Below are 12,653 nucleotides of genomic sequence, written 5' to 3'. Positions count from 1 at the left end.
TGCAACTCCGTCTTAGTAAAGGAAACCTTACATGCGCTGCCCATGTCTTGCAAATACTACCTGGTGTGAAACCAAGTACGCTTTGGGAAAAATGACAACAACTGTATCTTCAAATATTGTTTCCATTTTCTCCTCTTCTTCTGGAGCTCCACATAGGCAAATGTTAGACTTTTTCTCTGTGTTTCTCTGTCTTTTTCTCTGCTCTTCTCTTTTGTTTTTTTATTCTGTATTTTCTCCTCACTTTAGTTTGAAGATTTTTCTAATAACCTCTCTTTAAGTCCACTTATGCTACCTAATGCTATGTCCAATCTACCACTAAACTCATCTACTGCATTCCTAATTGTAGATGTTTTTACAGTTCTGAAATGACTATTGAATTCTGTTTTACAGGTTTTAATTCTGTTAGAATTCTCCAATTTTTCAACCATTTTGGTTTTTTTACATGTAGAAATTTTTTTCATTCCTTGTCTGTTAATTCTAATACCTGAATCATTTGTTAGTTTTCCCTCCTGACTAATGGACAAATCTTCCTTCTTCTTCTCATGTCCAGTACATTTTATTTCAACTGGATACCGTTTATGAAGGAACCGTGTGGGCTCCAGATGAAGTCTTCTTCCATCAGGAAGGGTTCCCTTGTATCTGCCAGGCGGCCACAGCGAGGGACTGACAACCTCAGCGCAGTCAGGGCTGAGCTGCGTTCGAGCTCCGGCTCTCCAGTTTCCGCAGGAATGTCCCTCCCAGGCTTTCATCTGAGAGCCTGTGTATCTCTGTCACCTCTGACCTGAACGTCTGGAGGGTTCGGTCTGTCCTTCAGAGGTTTTCTACACGTGCTCTTTGGCCCACCAGCTCACTCCATGTCTAAATGTGGTAAATATCTTGAGGGGACAGCCCCGGGTTTCAGGCGGGCCCACTCTTCAGGCACAGCGTTGTCTTCTAGCCACCTCACGGCCACAGCTGATGCCACGAACTGGGTTGAGGCTCCTGAGCCTTGCTCTCGGCTCCAAAACCTCCGCGTATGTGTGCTGGGTAAAATAAGTATGCATTTAGGGCCCCTGAAGCTCCCAAATTGTTGCCAACCCCTCAAGACACTCAAGATCTTTGTTGCTTTCTCTCTTCCTCTGGAGTTCCTTTGCCTGGGCCAACACCAGCCCTCAGGTCACACCCAAACCTGGCCAAGAATCCCAGGGAAGAAATAGCTGATAACAGCCAGCTCGCCTCAGAAGACCTTTACTCTCCCCAGATTTTTAGTTTATTTAAACTGCATCGATGACATGGCTTTCCTACGTCTTTAAAATATATTTTCCCATTTTCTGCCTTTTATTGTGTAACTGCAGCAGAAAGGGTACTCTGCTATGGCCTACTATATCCTCACTGGAAACAGAGGCCTCCAAGTCTTTGAGTGATTTCTTGATTCTGTTCACTCCTTCGTTGAGAGCATTTTATTTTCTCCTCTGTTACATTTTGTGGTTACGCCACATAGTTTGTTATCCCTCAGTTTTCTGTAGCCTGAGGAATGATAGCGGCACAAGTAGGGTTCAGCTGAGAGGATAACACAGTTTGAATAAAATTTCTGGGTTCTGCACTCTCCTTTAAGGAACTCTAAGAAGGTCTGCTCCCCTTCTCAGGGACTGCTTCCCATTCAAATGAAAGGGGAGCCTGTGCACATTTTCCCCAATTCAGTACGACACACCAGAGTAAGTGTGTAAATCCCAGGGTTCATTTCCCGCGTTTTATCCGCTTTACTATCCGGTTACCACTTCTACTACTTCTGTGACAGAAAAGGAAAGCAGAACAAAGCAAGAACACACGCACTTAGTCGGCTCCTCAGATGTGGGTATATTCGTGATAATTCTCGGGATTTTGTCCACTCACTCGAACGATGTTTGGGCACTGAAGTAGAGTAAGTCACCAAGTCACGCTGCACCTCTTCACTCTGAAATCTTCAGTTTCTCTCCTTGGCCATAGTTTTCAAAGTTTATTATATCTAATTACATTATTCTTTGTTGTTTGTTGTTGGTGAATAGTTTTGCTGGGTTTTACTATTCTTTACTCATTATAAGTATCATTTTAAGGGGAGGGAAATTCTATGAGTTGATCTAAGTCCACCATTTTAATTGGACATGCTCAGAGTTTTCTAATACCCTACGGGTTACCCTCGGATACATAATCAAGAATTTCCTAACATCATGACCATTGGCCTCCCTGGCAGCTTGAGAGCAGCGGTTCCAGCAGTCAGTGTTTTCACACTACCTAAGTCCAGATTTTCACTCTCCTGATTACTCCATGGTTTAAAGATCCGGAATTTTCCTGATCAGCTCACTTAAGTTATTAAGTCAGCTAATACTGATGATTATTTTGACATACATATAATACAGGGGGATAAGGAAAAGACCTGTATACATGGCCTTTCAATTGTGCCTGATGTGCAAAAACCGCTAAACTCAGCTGGAAGGAATGAAACAAATTTATTTAAAGACATAAGGAGGTAAGTATCTCCCTGAAAAGTCTTTTAATAAAAAGGTATAAGGGTACTTGTCTAAGTTGCTTGGAAATTGGGGGTAAAAATAGGGAGAAAACATTTTCTAAAGATTTCTATCAAATCCATGAAGATTCTGGAAGAACCTTCTGATTCCCTTCACAGGAAAATTTATTTGACCATACTAGACAAGTTTTCTAATAAGCTACAGTAGGACATAAAACTTGAGGACTTAAAGTGAGTATGTTAATAAATACTTTCCATAATGGTTTCATAGGATTTTGTGTTCAGAGGAATATCCATTTCTACTTATGAATAAGGAAACAAAAAATCTAAAAAAAGTTAATTTGCCCCCTATAATAATAAATGGATATTTCATAATCAAGTATCCACTACAACATCATCATTCTAAGTTCCTTAATTACTTTCTGCCTTCACAGCGCTCTTTCCAAGACCATGTTTCAAGTATAGATCATATATTCTTTCCATGACTAAAAAAAGAAAACACTGTATGCCAAAAGAGCAAAAGTAACAGGATAATAGGGTAATTAACTGTTAAGCTACTTTTCCATAGTTACTTAGTTGCAATTATTAGCAACAATTTTTTATTATTCCAACAAGTAATCCACCTGGCTATGGTTCAGCTATATATACCATAGCCAGGCTAAATCAATTATTTCCATACTTTGCTTTTATAAAGAATACTGTATTATAAAAATATAGTCATAAACACCAATTCTTTCATTTCTTTATTGCCATTTAGAGCTATGTAGACTAAGCCAGCTCCACTGTCAAGTAACAAAAGCAATGTAGTTATATAATCTCATTGATAGCTAACCATGGCTTTGCAGCTGACATAAAATATTTCATGATAGTTATAAGATCTTGGATAATGTGATGTCTCAGAATTTTGGTCTCCTCATCTGTAAATGAGACCGGAATAGACAGTCTTCTGCTTTCCAAAACTTTCTAAATTTCTCTCTATATTAATCTTGTCTACACTATACATTTTATAGTGATTAGTTGACTTACAAATTTCTGAAAGAAAATCCCTTCTCATTCTTCAGATAGGTATTTTCACTTTCATTTACTTAGTTCTAACATAATACCTCAATAATCTTTAAATGAAAATATTGGAGTCTATCAGTATTGATAGCAGGAAAAAAAATTAAGGAATATACATGTTATATTTCTGTCTCTAATCAAGTCCAAAGAATAGATATTTTTTAAAAAATCTCATGCCTTAACTATAAGTACTAACAGTTAATAACAAAGTGTTGACATTTTATTCTCAGAAAAATTATATAAAACTCAATGAGGTATTCTATAGGTATAGTTACTAGCAACTACTAGTAATCAATAGAAAGATAAGACTTACTAATACATATAAATAAACTAAATGGGGTTACGATATGTAGGTGACATAGATGATAACTAAAAGCTTTGCTAATTGTAACTACTTTCCAAATGGGAATATAAAGAACATGCAAATTAGAGTTCTCAAAGTTGTATCGAGATGAATAATTGTTAGATAATTTAAGAATAACTTTAAATTTTACATGAACATTTTGATAAACAAATGAATGAATTCCCCACCATAGAAGAGTATCTGGCACATAGTAGGTAATAAATATATGTTGAATAAGTGAATGAGTTAAGATCAAGTTTCATTTTGGAAAATAAAACCAAAAAAATAAATTTAAACATTGAAAACCACATTATTGACTACTTATAGGCACACATGTTTCAAGTGAGAACAGGAAAACTTCGCTTAAACCAAGGGAAAATATGAAGAGCAGCTCTAGTCAATGAACAATGTCCAACGTCCTCCTTACCTCAATCTACAAATAATTATATCTGCCATTATGTCTTTAGCTGGAAACAAAACTAAAATTATGCGTTCTCTCAAGATTCCGTTTAAGATACAGAAATGTAAATGAGAAAACATGTTCCTTTACTTTCCCCTTCATTTACTGAACGGATATTTCTTGAACGTTTATAGCAGGGGCTTATTCCTTTCCTTTTTAGATCCAGTGCGATGAATAAGCCAGAGACAGATTAGCCAAGATTGTATAAAAGAAAAATTTCTGTATGTCAACTGTCCTAACTCGTTTTTCATTTAATTCCCATTGTTCCATGCACAATTTATATTTACCATACCCAGCTCTGTTTCATATATTTCTTCCAAAACTAAAACAATTTCTACCATTCTCATGACAATACATTAAATCGTACCTTCATTTTTTTCTCTTCCATTGATTTATGGACGCGTTCTCTCAGTGGTTTCACCAATGAATTATTCACTTGTATGGGAGACCTATGTCCAAATAAAGCAAAACTTTATCAACCAAAGTAGCTTTTCAAGCCTAGTTTTTACTCCTCCCCTACCCAAAAGCAGTTATGGAGTAAAAGACAACTGAATCTAGTTGTTTATAATGCTATATAAAAATATCAGTATCCCCATTCTGACAATTCTCAATATTAATAATTTGCTTAATTAATCCAGTCACTAGATACTTGAGCTTCCACCGTAGGTAAGGAAGGCACTGGGTAACATGATGGGAGAACAGAAAGTTCATATGCTCACTGGCCCTGCATTCAGGCATCGGGAAGCCTATGTAGAAAAAGTAAGATATCTACTTAACTAAAATTCAAAATAAAAAAGGACAAGTGCCATAGCAGAGGAATTCAAAAGAGAAAAACATCGTTTCTAAATGGAAGAGTTAGAGAAGGCATAATAGAGAAGGCAACACTGAAGTTCTGGAGCCAGACAAATGTGGATTCCGCAGTAAATTCCTTTTTTGGCTCCAGAGCCAGAGTCATAACCCCTTCGACTCAAAAGACCAATACATAAGAATAAAGGACAGTCTATTCTAAGAAACACTAGTCTATAACCTTGTATGGACTTACATTCATGTACCACACTGTCCTCAATTCTATCATTTCAATGAAGCCCATTAAGAATTTGCTTTACCATGGACAGGTACCTGTCTGCACAATGACATTGGCAGTGCCAAGGTAACTGTAAACAATTAAAATGTGTTTTGTCATGAGACTCCACACAGAAAAGTATCTCTCTAGAACGGACGTGGGGGTTAATTTTGGTTTAAAAATATTCTATTAACACAAAATAACTTTCTCGGAAGGAAATGGAAGAATTAAATGAGAGAATATTTAAATCATTCAGATTTCTACCTAAAAAGTAAACTTTGCTGAACAGAAGGTAATAGGAGAAAAAAAACAAAGATTCATTTTCTTTATGCTCATTTCTGGGATTCTAACACAGGGTATACATAAATCATTGATCAAATGAATTTCTACTCTTAGGAAATTGGGGCGTTTTTAAGGTAGAGTGTGAAAGAATTATATTGTGCCCAGATATAAAAGAATAAATATGGGAAGCTGGTTAAGCAAACAAGATTTAAAGGACTTACAGGATAAAGCTGAACTATAGATCATTAATGTTTCTCTCTAAAGAGAAAAGACAATGAGGCACAGGAGAGAGACTGTGTGAAGCAGTCATACGTGGACGTGTATGAACGATTTTAGACTAAAATTAGATTTCTAAAAAGGAGCTCAAGCAGAAAATTAAAAAGATCAAATGATAGGAAGACTTTGTCAAAATTCTCCACAATGTACTAAATACAATTTAAATGTTCTAAAATTTCTGGAGTTTCTATAAATGAATGCTTGTTAATTAAAAATATCATCAAGCTACTCAATTTTGACCTAATTGTTATTGAAACTGGACAGTATTCATGTCCTGCATGGAATACCAATGTTAATTTAGTATTTTTCATAATATGAGAAAGAACCAGCAAATGCCAATTCCAATGGAAGCTTGGTGTTATACTCTCTCCTTTCCTCAGGCAGAATAGCATGGTCCTTGGAGGAGAGACCTCAGGCTTCAGAGAAAGACACATCTGCTGCTTGCTAACTTAGCTCTCTTAGGTGCATTACTAAATACCTCTCTAAAACCACCGATTCTTCACTTATAAAGTGAGGATTCTATTGCCCTGGCCAGTGTGGCTCAGTTGGTTGGAGCGTGGTCCTTTAACCACAGGATTGCTGATCTGCCTTCTGGTAGGGGCACAGATCTAGGTTGAGGGTTCAAGTCCTGGTCTAGGGTGCGTACAGAAGGCAACCAATTGATGTTTCTCTCTTTCCCTTCCTCTTTGTCTAAAAGCAATGAAAAAAACGTCCTTGGGTAAGGATAAAAACAAATAAACAAGCAAAGTGAGGATACTATTAAAAGATGTTGCTGTGAGGGCTGAGATAATACAAGTGAAAGTATTTAGCAAAATTCTTGACATACGTGGCAAAGCAAACACAGTAAATATTTCCAAAGGGGAAATAAAAACAAGAACAAAAAAACAAAACCAAAATAAAAAAACACCTGCCATACTCACAAAATACTACCTTTTTATGCATAACTCCCTCACGCTGAAGTGTTCAATCTCCTTTTAACTAATTTTTGTTTTCTCTCTTCATACTTTTCTATAGTCTCCAAGTTCCCTTACCATAGTAGACCACAGTAGGAGTTTAGTAGTTACTATAATAGGAGACTATAAAAAATAGCACATTTTTGTTTTACAATCAATGAAGTGCTTTTTCACAAACTCCCTTTATAGACTAAAGTTAACATTCACATACATACAACTTCCACATTACTTACCTAAAAAGTGTAAGAACTGAATTTCCATTATGATGAATGGTGTTTTCATCGTCATATAAAAGCTCTGCTTTGTTTTTGGTGGGAGCACTGGCTGCTTCTTCATCCAAAAGAGCCAGCAAAATTTTCACAGTATCTCTGCCACAGTATGCAGTGCCATGATTTATGGCATAAGATTTTGGCTAGAACAAAAAATAATTGTAAGTAAACGTTATAATCGCCCCAGCTGGGTCAATCAGTCACTCTTTTCCATTCCACGTGCCACTGTTCTCCTTCCTCCTCTGTTGTTTAAAAAAAGATCAGCCGTGAGAAGTGGCTTTAAGGCATGTGAGTATTTCTCACTCCAGCCATACTAAAATCAATCTTATCAAAACTTCCAGAAGCACAAAAGAATAGAAAACATAGTATCATAAAACAGGAAGACATTAGGTTCTGGTCAAAATAACAGTAGGCTTTAAGTCAGAAAACTTAGCTACTTCCTAGCTATGTGGTCTCAGCCTCATGACTTAACTCTGAGTATTTCTCCTCTCTCTCACCAAAGAGAGATGGGATTCTGGTGATCTAACTACCAACCCCACAGATGTCTGTAAAGATCTCCTGAAATGCAAAAATGAAAAGCTAGTTGACATTAATTCATTCAGTAATCGTTGATAACTGCATACTAGGTCCCAAGCACTGCATTTGAAGCTAAGACTACCAAGGTAAAAACCACTGCCACAAGGAATGCAGTCTCCTTGATAAAATAAGTAAGTCAGCAATAATTGCATTGCACAGACTCAGTGCCATTTCTAACATAATGTATACATGGTGCAGTGGGAGCTCACAAAAGGTAGTGATCGATTTACCCTGGAATCAAGGATGACTTCACATGGCGGAGGAGACACATAAGAGTAGGACACCGCAAGGCACTTTCAGGGATCAGGTAGTATGATACAGCCAAAGAACAGGTTAACAGAGAGGGAGTTATGTGAGACGAGCCTGGGAAAGCTTTGTGTATCAGGCAGAGGTTATAAGTCACTCTGTTACAGAGTTAAAAACCTCTTGGTTAATTAAGCAAGAAAATAAAACAATACTATTGAGATTTTAGAAAAATGATAGCAATGTGTAAAACGTATTCCATGGTAAGAATACTATAAATCTGAAGACAGAATGACAAATTAAGGAATTGTAATAGTCCAGATTAGAAATGAAGAAGATAGTAGCAGTGGAGATTAGGAAAAAGCAGATTAAAAGAGGAGAACTGGAAAAACTTAGTGACTAGATAGAAGAATAAGCAAAAATATATGATAATAAAAATATATATAGATACATGTAAGCACAAACTCTGAAGGCATTTCAGCTTAATTTTGATACCAATTTACCGGTCGTATGTGCTGTATAAGTCTAGGAAAGTTGCTTACCCTCAATGTGCTTCAGTTAAATCCTGGTAAAACATGGGGTAATTAAAATGCCTAACCAATAGTGCTGTTGGACATTGTGCCTAGGAATCAAAGTCACCCTATGCGGGATATTCCTCAACTTTCACCTACGTGGTCTCGACTCCTTTCCCTACTTGGCTCACTGAGGCTCAGGCCACCAGCAAACTATAATGTATACCTACAATGGAATTTTAACCAATTAACTATCACAATCCAGTGCTTAACATATATATTTTTCATTAGCACCAGGTAAGTCCATATTGTTCAATACTAACTTCACTGAGAATTATTGAATTACTATGCAGCAGAAAGAAGGAACTCCTACACTTGGATGGAAGTGTAGGAGACAGCATGGATGGAAGTGAAGAGCATTATACTAATTGAAATAAGCCAGGTGGTGAAAGACAAATACCATATGATCTCACCTACCAGTGGAACCTAATCAACAAAACAAACAAATGAGCAAAATAGAATGAGACACAGAAATAAACAACAAACTGACAGTGACCAGAAGGGCAGGGGGAGCGGGATTACAGGAAAAGAAGGGGAAGGGCAAACAAAGGAACAAGAATAGAGGACTCATGGGCACGAACAATGGGGCGAGTTGACTGTGGGAGTGGGGGAGATAGGGCAGGGGAGAGCAATGGGGAAAAAGGCAGAAAACTGTAACTGAAGAACAATAAAAAAAAAGAGCCAGGTTGTTTGCATTTTTATTTCTTGTGACTGGAAATGGAAGATACTGATGCTCTTAGTTATCTGAGTTGTTAAAATTCCTTATTTATACTGACAGTAATAACCTGGTTGTCACTTGAGCCAAGTGAGTCATAGGAAGTGTTAATACACATGGGATATGTGGGGAACAACCCAGAATCTCCCCCATCAAATTAATCTAAAAACATGCATTGTTCTTGAAAAACATCTAAAAGCAGTCCCCAAGGAATGTGAATAATAAGTAATAAAAATTAAGCAAGTCTTTCTTCATACACTGGCTGTCACAATCACGTCTAGTGAAAAGGGGCTATTGTTACCTGCAACAAGTGGATTTGAACACATACTCCAAAACTGTGTTCTAGAGCTAAAAACATGGTAGTCAACTTTTCCTATAATAGTATAGTGTTCAAAAATCTATATAAAAATAAAAGAGAGGTAAATGTTCAAGAAATACATAGCTAAAAGATTTCTAAATATAGGAGAAATTCCTTACGTTCACAGTAGGCTGACAACAGAGGTAGAAAATAAGAAATCACGAAGATGGAAAAATTCTATAAAAGAAAGATAAACTGCTGAAGAAAAACCACCCTTGTTGCTGTCATATAGAGTGCCTAGCACTGAGGTCAAACCAGAGAAAACAAGTTCTTGTTTTATATCTGAGTAAATGGGAAAATGTTTCATAAGAACAACTCTTGAAAAATATGACAAAACACCTTAGTATCCATCAAAACTTATAAACTTCTAGTGATCCAAAGGATACCAAAGATGATCCAACGCCCTACTTTAACAAATACAGACAATTTTGTCCAAAGATGTTATGATTTACCCAAGTTGAACATAATCCTACATAATCCTACTGAGAAACTTGAATTTTCAATAACATCATACAGGAAGCACATTCTTCTGACTTAAATAGCAATAGCAAACCATTTCTACAACAAATAGAAGAGAAAATGTTTTATCTAAAAGGATAATAAGAAATAAGAAGGTCATTACCCGTGCAGGACTGATGTCGGTGGTGCTAACAGCTACATCTCCTTGTTGAGAATTGATAATATTTTTAATCCTCAAATCCAAATCCTGAGCAACTTCCTCTACTGCTTTATGAAAAGGATCCCTGCTGTTCTGGCCTTTAATCAGCTGCGTCTTTATCACTGAAAGTATCTGACCCCCCGCAATGCTGAAAATAGAAATAAGATTGCCTTTATAATAGTATTAGAAATGACAATGTGCTCATGAGCTTGCAAATACAATTCTCCGAGTTAATCACTTTTCAAAGAATATGGCTTTGATATTGAAAATCAAATAATAACACATTTAAGAAAGGATGAGAACCGTTAGAAGCAAAATTAAAAAGTTATTCTAAAAGCCAGTCATTTCAACAAGGTAAGTTACTTCTTCCTTGACTTGAAAGCTAAAGGGAAACAATTCGGTTATACATGAAAACAGATTCAGGTGCAGTTATATGCATACAATACACTTAAAACACATACTTTTAGATACAATGAAGGTAATAAAAGCTACCTCTCATTGAATACCTAGAGTCCTACATCACTTTAATCTTAAAGCCAATTCTGTATTATTACCCTTAAATCACAGATGAGAAAATTGAGTCTCAAAATGGTTAAATGGCTTATCTAAGAATACATACGGCTCTGGGCTGGGAAGGAGGTGGTGAGGAAGGAGACTGATCTGAAACACACGATACTGCACTATCATATGAGAAGAGTTATTATATGAAAGAGGAAAGTAAGCTAGTCAATACTGATCTAAAGCAAATCAGAGACTGGACCAACTATGGCCAATAGATACATGTTTTTAAAAACCTAAACTCAATTGTTTCTTTATACTAAGCCTGAACCTGCATGAATTTGGGATACAGTTCCTGCTCTAGAAAGCACACCTAAAACCAACATAAGAACGTATACAGGGAAGGATTTTGGTCCTTTACAAGAAACTAGAGGTTGGCAACAATAGAAGGGGGCTTTTTTGAGGCCAGGAGATCTCCACCCCTAGTGGAAAGGCTGCACTGTGCCAGATGAGAAGGGGCGTGGTGTGCGTGTGGAGTCAGGCTGCCTGGGCAAAAATCACAGCTCCTCCACTCTCTACCTTGGGTGTGCTATTTAACCTCTCTGTGAATTTTATAGTGCCAAAAAGGAAATTATGAATTAAAGATTTTATCCTCACCGCCCTATTGCCAGACTTTATGTTTTAGGGAACAAGCCAGGTTTCCTAACAATCATTGGAAATAGAATTGTTCACATTTAAATAGCTGGTGCAAACAGAGAGGGGAAGTTAAAAGAAAAAATGCAGAGAGACTTAATGTATAACAGTGCATTAGACAGTGTCTCCCAAATTTGCCTGATCATCAGAATCATACTTGGCATTAGCTTAAAAGGTCAACATGAGACCCCACCCTATTGAATCACAAACTCCAAAGAAGGACATTAAATAGTTGCTTTTTTTTTCAGGTAATTCTTATGATTAGACACGCTCGGGAAACATTTCAGGAAAAAAACTAGCTCCTTGAGAAAGGACTACATTTTACTAGTCTTCATATAACCAGTTTACACTTGGCACATAGAAATAATTGATATGTTTGTTGAGTAAATTGACCACTATCACACACAACAACCTTAAGTTTTTAATACTTGAGACAAAAGATGTACATTTTACTATGATCCATATTATTATTATTATTTTCAATGCAAAAGCATTTAGAGGGTATCCACTGGATACTCGCTACTCTAGGGGAACATATTACTGAGCTTGGCAGGAATAGGGAGAAATCTCAAAGTACCACCCAATCTCTCCCCCACAAAGGAACAAACGAGAGCTGGGGTGGGAAGCTGGAAGCCCGAGTGGGAGGCAGGATGAATGGGGTTTCCATGAGGACAAAAATCTCCGGTAGCACCACCATCAGGACACAAAGCCCTGGTTGACTTTCAAACTGCATCTGAACCTTCCGAGGGGAAGGAAGCAAGTATGGCCTTTATTAGATTTACTCTATGTACTTTATAGTTTTGATGCTTTTTACATTTTCTATTTGTTTTTTGTTTATTGACCTTGTGCCCAGCAACACAGATAAACTCTACTATTAACTTCTATACTTTTTCTTTTGATTCTTGGAGTTTCCAATATATATATAATCATACCATCATCAATTAGAATTGTACTTCTTCCTTTTCAATTGTTTCATCTCCTATTTCTTTTTCTTGCCCTACTACAGTGAATTGGACATCTAATACTATGCTGAAAAGGAATGATGAGAGCAAGAACTCTTGTTCTAAATCTTAAAAAGAATGCTAAAGCATTTTACCATTTGAGTAGGTTTTTGTAGAAATCCTTATTCAGGTAAAACTCTTATTCTTGATTC

General features: G+C 36.8%; 1 protein-coding gene across 2 annotated transcripts in view; it reads right to left on the bottom strand.

Annotated features, from left to right (window-relative positions):
* Positions 1-12,653, bottom strand: part of PARPBP (PARP1 binding protein) — a 53,016-nt gene that overhangs the window by 8,617 nt on the left and 31,746 nt on the right. For both annotated transcript variants that reach the window (XM_045187069.3, XM_024579408.4), the window contains exons 8-10: positions 10,274-10,457; positions 7,152-7,330; positions 4,712-4,793 (exon numbers count right to left, since the gene is read on the bottom strand). In XM_045187069.3, coding sequence (XP_045043004.2) covers positions 4,712-4,793; positions 7,152-7,330; positions 10,274-10,457 — 445 coding nt within the window. The remainder of the gene's footprint in view (positions 1-4,711; positions 4,794-7,151; positions 7,331-10,273; positions 10,458-12,653) is intronic.

Source organism: Desmodus rotundus, chromosome 3 (assembly GCF_022682495.2).
Source record: "Desmodus rotundus isolate HL8 chromosome 3, HLdesRot8A.1, whole genome shotgun sequence".
NCBI classification, from domain to species: domain Eukaryota; kingdom Metazoa; phylum Chordata; class Mammalia; order Chiroptera; family Phyllostomidae; genus Desmodus; species Desmodus rotundus.
The sequence above is the reverse complement of the archived record's forward strand: the minus strand, read 5'-3'. Positions and strand labels throughout refer to the sequence as shown.